The 15,545-nt window shown below is 32.4% G+C and overlaps 1 protein-coding gene and 1 long non-coding RNA gene across 3 annotated transcripts; both read right to left on the reverse strand.

Annotated features, from left to right (window-relative positions):
- On the reverse strand, positions 1-1,758 carry LOC145075157 (uncharacterized). Its single transcript, XR_013692361.1, has 2 exons — positions 1,481-1,758; positions 1-243 (listed from the first exon to the last, which is right to left on the reverse strand). It is a non-coding gene; the product is annotated as an uncharacterized LOC145075157 (long non-coding RNA).
- Positions 1,759-11,774: 10,016 nt separating this feature from the next.
- On the reverse strand, positions 11,775-13,692 carry EMB2804 (tubulin folding cofactor B). 2 transcript variants are annotated; one of them, XM_079022862.1, is made up of 9 exons: positions 13,540-13,692; positions 13,147-13,271; positions 12,910-13,061; positions 12,717-12,835; positions 12,589-12,647; positions 12,420-12,461; positions 12,212-12,345; positions 12,034-12,103; positions 11,775-11,930 (listed from the first exon to the last, which is right to left on the reverse strand). In XM_079022862.1, exons 2-9 carry the CDS (start codon positions 13,246-13,248, stop codon positions 11,880-11,882), a joined length of 729 nt encoding a protein of 242 aa, XP_078878988.1. In that variant the 5' UTR covers positions 13,249-13,271; positions 13,540-13,692; the 3' UTR covers positions 11,775-11,879. The 2 variants fall into 2 exon arrangements, with proteins under 2 accessions (XP_078878988.1, XP_078878987.1); XM_079022861.1 differs by having other exon boundaries at positions 13,147-13,282; positions 13,540-13,688.
- Positions 13,693-15,545: the final 1,853 nt, after the last annotated feature.

Genomic DNA, 15,545 nt, shown 5'->3' on the forward strand with positions numbered 1-15,545 from the left:
TATGCCAATATGATATAATTGGTACCCCATATATTTTTTTTGAAACGACAAATAAACAAAATACACCTAAATTATTTCACCTATGTCCATTGCGAGACTGGAACCCTTAACCTCAAGAAGACAGGGCAACACCGGATACCGCTGGGCTATAAAATAAATAAATCCCCAACAACACCAATATAAATCTTCTGTGTAAATCTCCATCAAATTGGGACATCATAACGAGATTCATGTCTTTATCTCCTACACCAAACATCAAGATTGATTATCCAAATACATCTAAATTTTCTGTGTTTGAATTGATATTAAAATGAATGAGACATAACTAATTTCTAGAAATTAACCAACAATTTCATATCATTTAAATTTATTAATCCTTAAATAAATATGAGTAAGTATTAAACTACTAGTACTATAATAAGCATAAGATAAATGTATTGATGTATGTTCACAAACTTCTAACATATCATACATAAATTCAGTCCTCAAGCATTCTCCCTTCATAATCACTCAATTTACCCCTTCACTGCCTCCCTACTAGCTCGTAAATGTTGGGGGTATGTAGGGTGATGACGGAGAACCAAATTTCTCTTGGATCGTGTAAGTTCACTTTTCGAACTGATATTTCTATCCTATGCCTGAGTTACTAGAAATCATGTCTAGGATAATCCAAAACGACACTTGTGTATCTAGGCACAGAAACACAAGTTAAATCGCCAAAGGGTTTTGAGTTTGTATAGAATAAGAAGAGTTGAGAAGGGTTCTTTTACGGCTCAATTAAAGAGTCGTATTTATATTAGACATATACGGTTTCTTGTCTTCTAAATTAGTTAGGAGAATCACATAATTAATGGCACGATCAATGGTTTCCAAAATTGATAAGATTTATCAGTTTTACCATAATCACCCACTAGAATTTGGATTTTCCATAAAGTAACTAATTTAAATTTCCGAAGACCTTTTGGGGCGCTACCCCAAACCCCACGAGGGCACTGCCCCTCGACCCCACCTGCCACCACCAGGGTCTCTACTCCTTGGACTCCGCTAAGGGCGCTGCCCCATTGCCCCAGCCATTCTGCCATACCCGCTTATAATTCGATCATATATATGCCTCCACTCCTCATTTACATAACATATAATATAAAGTACAAATGATAAGCCCCTTAGCTCACATTTCAGTTCTAATTACATAAAATGCTCGGTGACTCTAAAATTACCAACAATAAATGCTTAAATGTATTTTTTGCCTTTAACAAACTTTCAAGCATAAAAAATAGTCTGATTTCACTTAGTAGGAACTTCAAAATTTTGACTAGGCTTGAGCATTGACATCCCAACAAAACTTCAAATACCCGACAGATTTTTGCAAAAATAACTTTTATAGATCCATAATTTTGTAATAGTATCATTCATTATCCAAGTTTGGCTTACACCAATACATTTAAATTGTTAGTAATACAGTGAGTATTGAAAAATTCACCTCTTAGGTTGGAGGGGGAGGGGGGTTTGGTGTTGATCTCACCGAGCTACCAAGGATGGAGAAAACTTTTTCCATGGCTAGGGAGTGGGGAAGAAGAGAAGAAAAAGAAGAAGAAGAAGAACTGAGCTACCAAGGATGGATAAATTTTCTTTCCGGGGAGTGGGGAAGAAGAAGAAGATAGTAAGGAGAGAGAGAGTCAACAACATCTTATCTATAAGGGGAGAGAATGGTGTTTGCCGAGCTAGCTTAGCGGCTGTCGAGCTCGAGGCTACTCCCTAGCCTTATCATAGGTTTATAAGTCAAATTAGTTTTCTTATCACATACGCATGATTAGACAAGTGTTTAATGATACACAAAGAATTTATTTTTTAAATGATAAGTATTAATTATTTTTTTGTAATGTATTATATAAAGTGACCCGTGAGTCTTGTAAAGTGAACATTTTGAAAAGACATACAATGTTTCATCATTCGCCAATTAGTTAGATTTATTGAATGGGTTGTTACATAAATATAGAATTCTAGTCAATTTTTTGGATTGGACCAAATGTCAAAGATTAACGAACCCCTTTTTTCTAAGTTGAAAATACTTATTGTATATTGGACTTTGCTAAATCCTTCATTTTATATCATCTTGTCTCACGGTAAATTAATTTACCAGACGGTATTGTGGTTGAAATGTTTTCTAATAAGCATTGTCAAGTGTGGATAGTCAAAATGGTTGGATGAAAAACCCTTCTTAGACATACACTTGCACATCCTTACACAAACCAAATTGTTTTCGAAATAAACCCTTACATGATAATATAGCTTGTGGGTTATTCACATGTATATGACCAATATAACACCTCCTCATGTATTGCTTATGATCCCGATGAAGTTTGTCTGATTCATAAATCCATATAAGGTATTAAACAAGTCATATGTGCTTTGTTTGAGAAGTTGTAGATGATTATTTTTCTTGGTTTTCTTATCATGACTCGACATTGTTTTTCAAATACATAAATGCATATCAGATTCTATTATCCTCATATGTAGATGATATGATCATCACCAATTATGACTATGATGACACTGAGTCTCTAAAACGTGATTTGGCATAGCGTGTTGTTATATAGAGATGAGAATGCTACATTAATATTTATGGATTAAGGTCACCCAATCCCAAAAGGTTTATCTTTTGTTTCTATCGAAGTATATTTCTAATATGTTTGGTGTGTATGTCTCTTTAAGAACATGATTGTTGACATGCCCCTTGAAACCAACACACGTTATTCTCTAACCTATGGTGTTCCTCTACTAGATCCGAGTTTGTACAATACTATTTATATGGTTAATTAGTTTGTAACGTACTACTCATACTACTATTCATTGGAGAGCTATTATTTTCATTTTGAGACTTTGAGACACTGAGTTTCAGAGTCTTGTTTCTTTCAACATCCTCTATAGAATTGCAAACTTATAGTGATGTTGATTTGGATGATGATCCCAATGATCACAAGCTACTACTGTTTGTTTTTTTTTTGTTTTTTGTTTTTTTGAGATTTTGCTATCGTATAAGAGTAAGAAACACGACATTTCTCATTCTTCTATAGTTTGAGTACCATGCAGTATTTGTGACTACTTGTGAGATTGTTTGGGTGTATTGATTACTTACAATTATAGGTGTTGTGTTTCTCAGGCCACTCCCTAAACATTAGTGTGATACAAATTGTTCATAATTCTCTTAATTTCCACGAGAAAATGTCATTTTACTCGTCATCATTTTCAAGTTGGAACCAACTCATTGTCCTATTTTCCTTCGTTAGAATATAACATGAATGTTTGATTACTTGCCATAATTATTTATTTATTATCATCATAAATCACATACAAAGGACATGTTCAATAAAAGTAGTTGGTAGCGGATAGTTTGTGACAGGTAGCGGGTAACTTGTAGCTTGTAGCGTTTTGTTAAACGCTACATGAAGTAACATTTGGATTTGGAGCGTTTTGTTTAAACTAAATCTAGAAGCTTGTAGTTCCAAACAGAGCTTTCTGTTCAAATCAGAGCGTATTGTCAAACGCTAGAAGCTAAAAGCTCTAAAACGCTCCGTGCCGAACACGCCCAAAGCGCTTCAATTTGATTCATAATTTTAGATTAGTATATTATCTTTAGAATATAATCTGAATATTTGAGTACTTAAAACGTTGTTTACATAGTATGTTAATTAGAAAATAAAGAGTATTGCTTTCACAAAAAGCCCTCTAAATGAAAATTATTCTACAAGTGTATGAATAAATGGAAGACGGTATAAAACGTTATTTATAAAATATGTTAATGAAAAAGTGAAAGTGTAGGTTGTAGCTTCCAGGGAGGCAGGGACTCAAGCAATGTTTTAAAACCCGGGTCGACCGGGCCGGTTCAACCAGTTGGACCATGACCAGGGGTAGAAGGCAGGTCAATTGAGAACGTTTTTTTGTAAAAATACGGAACGAATCGAACCGGCCGGGTTTCCCCTAAACCGCGGTCGAACCGGTTAAAACCGGATTAACCCGTTTTGATAGGTCTTGGATCGATTAGTTGATGCTTTCTTCTCCTATCGACTGTGAAGGTGATGGTTTTGGTTACTTTATTGATTATTTATTGCTAATTGATCACTGTTTCAAGGTTTTTGATTGTGTAGATTATGTAATTAGGATCCAATTAACATATGTTTATTGATTATAAACTTGTTAATGAAGACACATATATAATTAAAGATCAAAAGTGAAACTACTTGTCTAACAGAATAAGAACTTGACAAATTTGTCTTTATAATTGTTATGGTTATATGGTATCATATATTGGTTAAAGTAAACAACCCAAACAAACAAATTTAATTTGAGACTGTGCGTATTGATGAGACAAAGAGTAGCGTTAGAGCAATTTTTTAGTTTTTTTAATGACTATTGAGAGAATGAGTTTGACAAGCCTTGGGATTATGCGAGAGCTATAACTTCTTATTTAGGAATTGATCCGGTGTTTGTTGAAAAAAAAAAGAACAATTTAAAAACAAATACGACGAGAGTGATGTTGGGTCATCAAAACAAATACATTAACTTTTCAACTCATGAGTCAATAATGATTTAATATTTTGTGTACATAGTTGATCAAGCTATTGGTTCATTGGAGGAAAAGTTTGAACAATACAAACAATACGAATATCTTTTTGGTTTCTTATTCACAATAAAAAAGTTGAAATCACAAAATACTAGTGAATTAAAAGAAAGTTGTAAAAATCTTGAAAAAAGTTTGCAAAATGGCCATAGACATCAATGCTAATGATTTGTTCAGCAAATTCAAATTGTTACAAAAACATTTATCATTTGAACATAATAATAATACAATTAACGAAATACTAAATTTCTTGTAAAGGATAAACACTTATCTATTTTCTTGTCTATCATACAAACATTGTTGACCGTTCTTATTATAATTGCATCAACCGAAAAAAAGTTTTTCAAAATTAAAGCTTTTAAAATCTTATATGTGCTCGACCATCTCTCAAGAGAGATTAAACGGTCTGGCTTAATTTCAGTTGAGAATGAATTTCTTGATAATATTGTTTATGAATGTAATAGATGAATTTTCTTATAAAAATACTAGAAGATTGGTGTTTAGAAAATAATAATCCTTTAAATTTTTATCTTTTTATTTGAATAATTGCTTGTAACAATTACAACTTATAACTAACGAGTGAAGACATTATGTTGTGGTAGTGAATTTACGAGATTTTTGTTAACATTTGTAAGTTTTGAATTTAACGGTAGCAAAACAACTTAATGATATTTTACAAAATGAAAATTATGGGGCCTCACTTTGATTTTAGCATAAGGCTTCTGGAATGTCAAAGATGGGTCTAGTTGGTACGTCATGTTGTTCTTCTTGGTAACTAAATCCGCAAAACACTTCTTGTAATGATTCTCTTTCAAAGTACACATTTGGTATGGTTTGTGTATAAACTTGTATTCCCAATTCCATTTTAAGGAGAGAAGGGAATAGAACTAGAAAGAAAAGGAGAAAAAAACATGATATTTTAGTAATGCGACATTAAAATGCAACTAATATATAAATTCCATAAGTTATTGGCATTACCGAATGTCGTTTCCCTATACGACAAACAATTATAATATTTTAGTAAATTACTAACAATGAATGTCAGAGCTAGGATTACAACCACCTGCTTCTTGACGTGAAGGATGTGCCTCAGGACGAGAAAGAGAAACTTATTAGCAACGTTAAAGCTATGAGGATCATTAGATTCGCTTTGTAGGCAAATACCTTTCTTTTTAGAAAATTTTCTAATCCTCAGTTTGAGTTTAGACATACCCGAGAGCACATCTGAATCCCTCGAACCAAGACTCTGATACCAACTTGTAACACCGTTAATTTTCATACAAAATTTTCATTTTAAACTTAATGGGACTAAATAACTATGAACAAAACAAAAATTTCACACTTATGTGCGCCTAGTAGGATAATAACCTAACAATATCTAATAAAAGCTTCTGGAGGTCCCAACTCGCCGAGTCACAAGAACGACTCGACGAGTTTCCACGTATTCGGTCCTTTCCAGTGGGATTTAAGGTCCCAAACTTCAGATCCGTATTCAAACAAAACAACATGATAACAAGCATGAACTAACACGAGTCGGACCCCTGGCCTGATAGACCCCATGTTGTTGGGCCTCCGAACTGCACTTGTCAGCTTCCATCTTTGCTACCTGGGCATTCGACTCTGCACATTCAATTCTCATCTTGTCTGAATGAGATTGAATAGTCTCTATATCGAAGATGCGTTCAGCAGTTGAGACCAGGTAATGTGTTTGATTCGTTCGGGATGCTTGAAACCCTAATGATCCCAATAAAACCCTAATGGGCCGAATAAAGCCCTAATTGACCTAAAAGCCCAAACATGTGACTAATGGGCCTAGTGAAACCCTAATGGGCCCAATGAACCTTAATTGATCAAAGGACAAATTTTCCTAGACTTTACTAGGACTTCTTCCATGCGTATCTTCACTCATCAATTCTACTTCAACTCGGTTGGTGATGAAAATTCCAGACGATGGGACAACCTCAAGAATTACACCAATCGTTCCTGGTAACAATGGTTTGTTGTCTTCATCTCCTCTTTAGGTTTCCCTAGCAGTCGCTTTGATTGCTCTCTTTTCACTTATCATTCAAGTAACGACCATATTTATCTTCTCTTGTATGTTGATGATATCATTCTTACTACCTTAATCCCTCTCTTATGTCACTCCACCCATGCAAAGTGTTCAATCGTCAATGTTTCAGTATCAAGCTGCATTCTCTTCAAAAAAACATGTTTCAGCTCCTGTTCTCAAGAAAAATGATGCAAACTTGGCTCTTGCTACCGGAGCATTTTGGTTGGAAGATTTGGGTTTATTGGAATACATTTTGAGTATATGTGAATTAAAATGAATGGCGTGTATATATATATATATATATATATATATATATATATATATATATATATTAAAAGAGAAATCATATTATTTAATTAATATTAGTCATAAATTAATTAGGAATTAATTTGGTGACTAAAAGAGATTAATTGAACAAAGGGGACTTAAACTGTCAAATGTGTGATAGTGGTATTTTGGGCTGGGAAACCTTGCCTTTGTGTACGATTCAACAAGTAGGGATCATATATTTCTCCATTCTAGATATCGTATAGACCGAGACATGGATTTTAATCATTCTCTCTGTCTATGCGTTGTTTCCCGATTTCCGATTTATGACGACTGAAAACAGACTACAATTCAACGATGTCGCAGCCCTAACCAAGAAATGCAATGAATGCTAGACATTCGCTCCTTTCCAAAATCAACCGGCCACACCGTTGACCAACATCATCAAACCCTGACCTTTCACCAATGGGGGATTTACATAGTAGGACCTTTCCCGCCGTGGGGAGCTCCGGTTCTTTTCGTTAAAAAGAAAGACGGATCCTTCAGGATGTGCATCGACTATAGGGAATTAAATAAACTCACCATCAAAAACCGGTATCCACTTCCACGAATCGATGATCTATTTGACTAACTTCAATGACCATTTTACCATTTTCTTACTTGGCCCAAAAAATCATGGCCCAACCCATTTGCTCAAAAATCCTAATTTCCTAAAAGGCATCCCAAGGCCTAATACGACCCAACTTTCTAAATGGGCCCCAAAACCAATGAATGTCGAAAGCACACCTGTTTCGCAGGATGGTCAAGTGGAGGGGTAGCACTTGAGTTCACAGTCACCATATCATATTCATGATTCAACTATTGAGGGGGAGCATGATCGAAATACATATAAGTTTGAGGGGGAGTATGATGACGACATTAGAACTAGCATGTAAACGTTTCGGAGTGATAAGGATGATTTAAATATCTATCATGAATGAGGATCTAAATTCGCCTTATTTGGTGTATAGATAAAAAAAGGTGTCATGTTCCGAAAAATGTTTTATTATACTGGGATTTTTCACAAACAAAGATGTTATGGTTTTTCAAAGCATAAAGAAAAAGTTTATTTGGTTCTGGAGGAAGAGCTCTCACCGATAGCAAGAAAGTGAGAACTCTTCGTCAACCGGTCCACAATCACCCATATTGCGTCGACACCCCGCGTGATCCTCGGTAATTTGGTGATAAAATCCATTGCATGTACCTTTAATATTAAAGAGCTTTTCAATAAGTACATGATTTTTGTAACCTATAAATTGTATACACCTACGTTCACCGTTACAACCTACCATATCCGGGTTTTCAAATATGAACCATTTTACAGGGTAAATCCAAAACCGCAAAGTTCCTTGGTAAAAACCCTCTCGATTATAACTGTTAATCCGCAGATAACGACTAACGACAAGTATAAGTGTCATATTAATGATCATATATGGTTCGACCGTCCGCCTGGGAGTTGCTAGCTACAATTACGTCTAACGAGACGGATTTTGGCATTGACGTTAGTACCATTTGAACATTACCTTGTGTTATCCTAAGGTGAATGGCTTGAGAATGCCCTATTAAGGTGTCGGTGCAAGAGTGTGGTGTCATTAGTTTGGTTATAAATCATTGTATAAACCTAGAAACCCCAATATTGTACGGAAATCGGAACAAATTCTATTCAGGGACCAAATACCCCGTTGGTTTTCAAATTAACTATTAGTATGATTCAGTTAAGGATTAAGGAAAGTAAGAGGAGTTTACCTTACTGATATCCCGTAGATTTCAAACTAACTGATATACAAACCGTAAGTAATAATTAACAAATGATAAATTGGGGATCCAAAAATATATTTAATTATTAATTCTTATATGAATTATGTGACAGTTAAATAAAGCTCAAAAAGGGGGAAAACGGTTATTTTGTTGTCTCGAAAAATGAATAAAGATTGTCGTTTTATATACACAACTCTTTCAATATATATATATATATATATATATATATATATATATATATATATATATATATATATATATATATATATATATATATATATATATATATATATATATGGAGTCAAAACCTGTAGAATTCACTAACAAATTTGTTGACGTATTTTAACATGTATTCTCAGAAAATTAAGGCATAAATTTCACGCAAGGAGTATGGGATCACCAACTTATGTTTCTATTATAAATTATGTGTTATGTTCTCTTTTCGCGTCAACAAAGATTCGTAGTGAAACATGTAATAATGTAATATATAAGTACGAGATATGTGGTGAAAAACTTTAAGTGGAAGTTGTAATGTTTAATATATGTTATGTGTATGATATTCGATTTAAGTCACTCGCCCGAAAATTCCACCGACGACTGAGGGTGTGACATCGCATATTATACAACTCTGCACTCAATCTTCGTCAAGTGAAATTTGTTTCCGAGGGTCTCATAGAGGCTCGGAAAATAGTATGTCTCATATTTTTTAATTATTATTTTATCTTCTAATTTGCTTTATAAGACTATAACTTTTCGTTTCGAGTCAGATATTGTTGTTTCAGTGAACTTATCTCAAAACTCTTCTTATTGATTGATTTCAAATGTCATATTTCAGGTGGCGGCTTTTGAATCAGCTTGCGATTCGACTTATGAATAAGCTCTTGGATCAACAAATACATCTTTGATAGCATCGATAGGGACTGTAATGGTTGACAACATCGACGTTAGTTAAGTATACAATTTTGGGCGCTACCAGCCTAGTGGTTGAAATTTGAAATTCCATTTATGAAGTCCAGGGTTTAAACCCTGACACACCCAAATTATTATTCAAACCCTGACACACCTAAATTATTATTATTACTGGTGTTCTGCGATCAACCTTAGGGTGGGTTGACGTGGGCCATTCAGATGATGCTGCTTATCAGTTTTTTAGTATACAGTTTTGATTATATCTTATTATATATATATATATATATATATATATATATATATATATATATATATATATATATATATATATATATATATATTAAAGTTATGAAAAATTTTAACATTAAACTATCCTTTTTTTTGGCAATTTTGGTCCTCCATTGTTTGAATTAATGTTACAACATTGACCATTCACCTTTATGCTTTTGTTTACAAACAACCATTTCACTTTCATTTGATTTTTTCATAACCTTCACCTTTTATTACATATTATTAGTATTTAGCCATATTAATATTTTTTTGGCAGAAATTGTCCCTCAACTATATTTTGGTCATTTTAAAGTTGCTTCCTTTTTGTCTTTTTTGGTCCCTCTACTTCCGTTGGTTATTTGTGGCATTGTAGGTTCCTATGTTTTCGTTTAATTGTTACTTTATTAGTTGGTATTATTATTGTTGTTGTTGTTGTTAGAAAAAATGACATGATTGGCGTGGTTTACCAGATTTAACAAATTGAGGACAACGATGGAAAACGAAATTACTCTTTTACTCATAATCCGATTTTTTTTATTAATTTATATTTCTCTTTTTGGTTTTAAATTAATGTTTTATTTATTAGAAAATGCCCACCAAATACCATAAAACCACCCACCATCTGCCATCACCACCACCACCACTGCCAAAATTACATAAATGGTTCATATGGTTTACCGGTGATCACAAATTGAGTCCCTACTACCTGAAAAGACCAAATTACCCTCACATTAACGGACAAAAACCAACGGTCTATATTTTCCAAATTAGTTTTCTGGCCGCTATCATACATGGTAATAAAGTTCAATTTGTGAGACCAATTATTTATTTTCCTCATTTATTGCAACAAATAATGATTTAGATTTTCCTTACTTATGTAATTAGATGACATTATTTGTCTTTCTTTACTAGATTATCTCAATGCAATTCAACATGCTACTTTACTTTACAAAGCAATACCTTCCGACCCCGGCAATGCCGGGGAATCCTTTCTAGCTTGTTAATTGATAAATCTCTAAATTGGAAGTGTTTGGTATATTTATTTGAAGAATATGCAAGATGGAATGGGGGACAACTCAAAACAGCGTGTGAGGCATTCACGTCAATGAGAGGTTGTGGAAAAGTGCCACAAAGCCTCGGTGCCCCCAATTGAGGCGTATACAAGGCAGGGTGGTAGAAGCTACTATTTGTCTGAAATTAATGACAAATAAGTCTAGAATTCACCAATTATGTTTTTACTAAATAGTTATTTATTTTTATGTTTTAGACATAAATTGAATCTTTATAAAATTTCCACTTAGTTATCATCATATAATAAGTGAGATGACAAACAGACAACAAGCTGTATCGTTAAATTTTTTTATATGATAAAACCAATTCTTTTAAAGACTACGTCCCTTTATTACTTTTTTTTTCTTTAAATTGGCAAACCACTTGGAGAATATGCAACTTAGTTTTATGCACCTTTGTTCATGAAACAAAAACAACACTATATTTGACACGGATAATTTAATAAAAAGTTTCAACTTACGGCAACACAAAGGAAAATTGTTAACCAAAATCAAAGATATAAAGTACACAAAAGCACAAATAACAAATATATGTTACCATGATTCATTCGAGTAAAGAGGAGAGATGAAGTTTATCCATTTTTATCGGTTAAATTATACTGTTACTAAATCTTAATTGTCTAAATTAAGTCTTTTTACAAAATATATTTTACACAACATTTGAAGAGACGTCAATTGTGTTGCTGATTTTAGTGTCATTACGTATTTTTAGTACCTGAAACTTACACTTACACGAGTAATGAATGAGATTTTTAGGCTTTGCATAAGTACTAGTCGAAGGACATTCTTAGGATTCTAACAAAAAGAATATTTCATAAAATTCAATCACAAGATGCAAGATTTCATAAATGCATTACATAAACTAATGTTTTCACAAGCAAATACATACTAAAAACTCTCATATTTCATCTTCTTCTTCAAAGGGATCCCTTTCAGGATAATCACCAACCTGCATAAAACACCATTTAGGAGATAATTGTAAAAAACTAAAATACCATTTTATGGAGTTAATATTGAACTATAGTTACAAAATTGAAAGAAATCATGCTAACCTTCACTTTGTCTGGTCTAACCATGGCTCCATGGAGTGGTGGACAGTCAAAAAAACGTGTCCCTTTCACTCTGTCAACATTACCAAAAATATTTTGAATTAAAAAAAAAAAAGAAAATTAAATACCCACAATTCTATTACTGAAAACAAGTCAAAGTTTTATGTATAATTTCACTTACATGCCATTGTGTTTTCCCAATGGTTCATCATATTGGATTCCAACCCAAAAACCAGGTGCAAGTGTATCTGCCCTACCCACAAATTTCACAATTCCCCTTTTTGCCCCTGGATCAACTTCACATCTATCTCCCACCTATGATAAAGGGCAAATAAGTAAATTTCAACTTGGGATTATTGATCAGCAAAATCGACTTGGTTACAAATAACCTTGATATTTGCAGAAATATCTTCCATATAATTATCACCCATCTGTCAAATATTTAAAAAAAAAAAAGTCAACAATCAAACCAACACAATATAACACACACTTACACAAGTATTTCAATTATCTAATACAACTTCCCTTTTAGTTTTTTTTTTTTTATAAAATTAATACCTTTTCTTGGACAGAACTACTGCGAGGTCCAAGCTTTTCTTTAAACTTTCTGTATGTGCCTACAAACATATATATAACAATTTATGTTTATCTTATGCTAAAATGAGATTTTTTTATAAAAGAATTACCATCAAGTTTATCATATGCTTCATCAGAAATCTTGTATTTTTCCACCAATGAAGTATCCTCCAGCCACCCACCAGATGTTACAGATGAAGGGTCAAGATCTATAACATGTAGCCGGAATCTACAATAATGTAAAATAAATTAAGAAGGAAAACTCACAAGAGAACACACACACACACACACACACACACTCACCCATCTAGTGGAGAGTAGAAGCCAAGAGGTCTTGTATTATCAGTTATGTCTGATAGTTTAACACCAGTGTCATCATATAGTTCAAGGCGCATTGAAGCAACAGAAGTGCCACATTTTTTCCATATTTTGTCTTTGACAGCTTCTACTGTGCTCTAAAAGCAGCAATTAAAAGTAATTTGATAAATATTTTTTTAAGGACTAAGATTGGTGCTATGATGAATGCAGAAAGTAGGATACCTCAAGTGAGAATCTAGCATCTGTAGAGAATGTCTTGAGATTAGAATGAGTTATACGTAACAATACAGAGTCATCGGCTGGAAGTTGTAAGCGGGATGCCATTGCTTCTCTTATCTGCAACAAATCTATACACAAACTGCCCTTCTTTAATGAGTTTGAATGATCTATGTTCTTGTAAGAAATCCATGATCGGAAAGTTATAAAAATGGGGGGTTTTCCCACAAACAATAAAGAATTAAAGAGTAATTTGGCTTTGAAAGATCGAGTCGTTTCATCAAACAGTTGGTGCGCACGAAGAGAAAAAGCTCAGTTGGAAACAGTATGATTTAAAACCCTAAAATTTGAATCAATTTAGCATCAAATGAGATATGGAGGAACGGAGTAAAAACTAACCGAGAGTTATAGCGGATTGATAGATTCCTGATCTGAAGAAACAATGGCAGGCCTCTGTCTGTGACCTGCTAACTCTCCCTGCGCTTCAATTTTTAGTTTCTAAAGGCGTGCTTCTAAAATTTCACTTTGTATCCTTTCATTATAGTTTGAATACATCTATCGACCATATGTTTCCAAACTTGCACTTCAGTTCACAGGCTCCTTATTTGTTGATCAAACTAGGCGTGAAACCGGTTAATTATATGGGTTGATTAAAAAAGTTAAATATAAAGTGTAGACATTACGTATTTTCTAAAGTACAATTTTGAAATAAATATAAATGAAATGATGAATAGGTAATTCAATCTATACTAATAAAAAAATATTATCATGGTTAAAAAATCATACTGAATATGAATGTGTAAAAATTAAGTAGTTTTTAAAGTAAACTTTCCAAATAAATACAATAAATAGAATAAACCACAATGACCATTTATGTAAATTGTCTTAATTATTCTATACTAATACAAATTAATATAAATTCACAAATTGAATTCATTAAATAGAAATAATAATTCACAAATAGAAGGTTTACTATATATATATATATATATATATATATATATATATATATATATATATATATATATATATATTAATTCACATTAATTGCTATGAGGTGACATTTAATAGGTGGAAGTTGAATAAAAATTAAAAAAAAAATACAAAAATGAAAAAAAAAAGATACAAAAATGACAAGTGGAAAAAAAATAATTTAAAAATTCGAAGAAAATGACATGTGTCAAATTAAATAAGAAGTTGACATTTGACAAAATTATGTTTATTTATTAGGGTAGAAGTTAAGTTAAGAACAAAAAAATTGTTTTTCATCATGTTTGCTTTGGGCTTGACCTTTGCGCTTTGGTCAATCTTGCACGAGGACACAATATGACTTTGTATTTGCATGATATTGTTATATTAGATAGATTTTTCAAAAGTTGATATTATTGATTAAATCAACACCATAATATGTATAATCTGAAGCAATATAATGTATTTAATTATCTATTCGCTCTCATTGTCCACAACTACAAACAAGTACAATGATTACTTAAATTCATTTTCAATCATGTATAAAACCTGTTTTTCCACTCCGAAAATGTATGTTAATTTAGAATTTTGTATTGTCTGAAGTGTATGTATGTATGTCAGGTGAAAATGTATGTTGTTCGTCCGGAATGTATCCGCTATTAGATTTCAGAAAACCTTTATATCAAATCTTACAAACCAGTCACCAATTAACTCTAGAACAATCATTACTACTCTGGAATGACGTGTTCTAGATAAAATGATTAATTTTCAAATATGAAAAAATGGTTATTTTCCATATATAAGAAAAAGTGGTAATTTTTGTTAATATCTCTAATTTTAAAATCTATAATACATGTAGGTCATATCAAAAAATGTGCTTCAAGATAAAATCAATGTTAAATCATTTATATCAAATTGAAATCTATCATTACATATGTACTTTGAGTTGTTATAATTGTATGTCACTTTTAAAACTAAAACAAATTAAAAACAATCATTATCAATTTATATGGAGGTGAGAAACCAAAAGAAGACAAGCCTATGAGGATAATATTTCTATTTAGTATCAGTATATGGATATCCCAACCTCATAATATAAATTTCCACCATTCATATTACACTGACTTGGTTATTAAAGTTGCGGGTAGAGAGTATTGCAAAATTGCATTAACGTAATTAAAGTAATATAAACTTTTTAAGCCAATAGATATTTAAATGCATATTACATTCACCTGCTTACATTTCAACATCATTCACATATCAATATTTTCATGCAAAATTCGCATATCAATATTTTTACATATTCTTTTATTTTATGTGCAAAAGAAGGGGATGAGCCTAATACTTATATATTTTTTTGAATGGAATATTTAATTTAATTTTTTTTTTTAAAAGGCAACTCACCCAACCCGTCTCAAAGTCCATCACCTTGTGGT

Source organism: Lactuca serriola, chromosome 9, assembly GCF_051521515.1.
Source record: "Lactuca serriola cultivar US96UC23 chromosome 9, Lser_US96UC23_V15, whole genome shotgun sequence".
NCBI classification, from domain to species: Eukaryota; Viridiplantae; Streptophyta; class Magnoliopsida; order Asterales; family Asteraceae; genus Lactuca; species Lactuca serriola.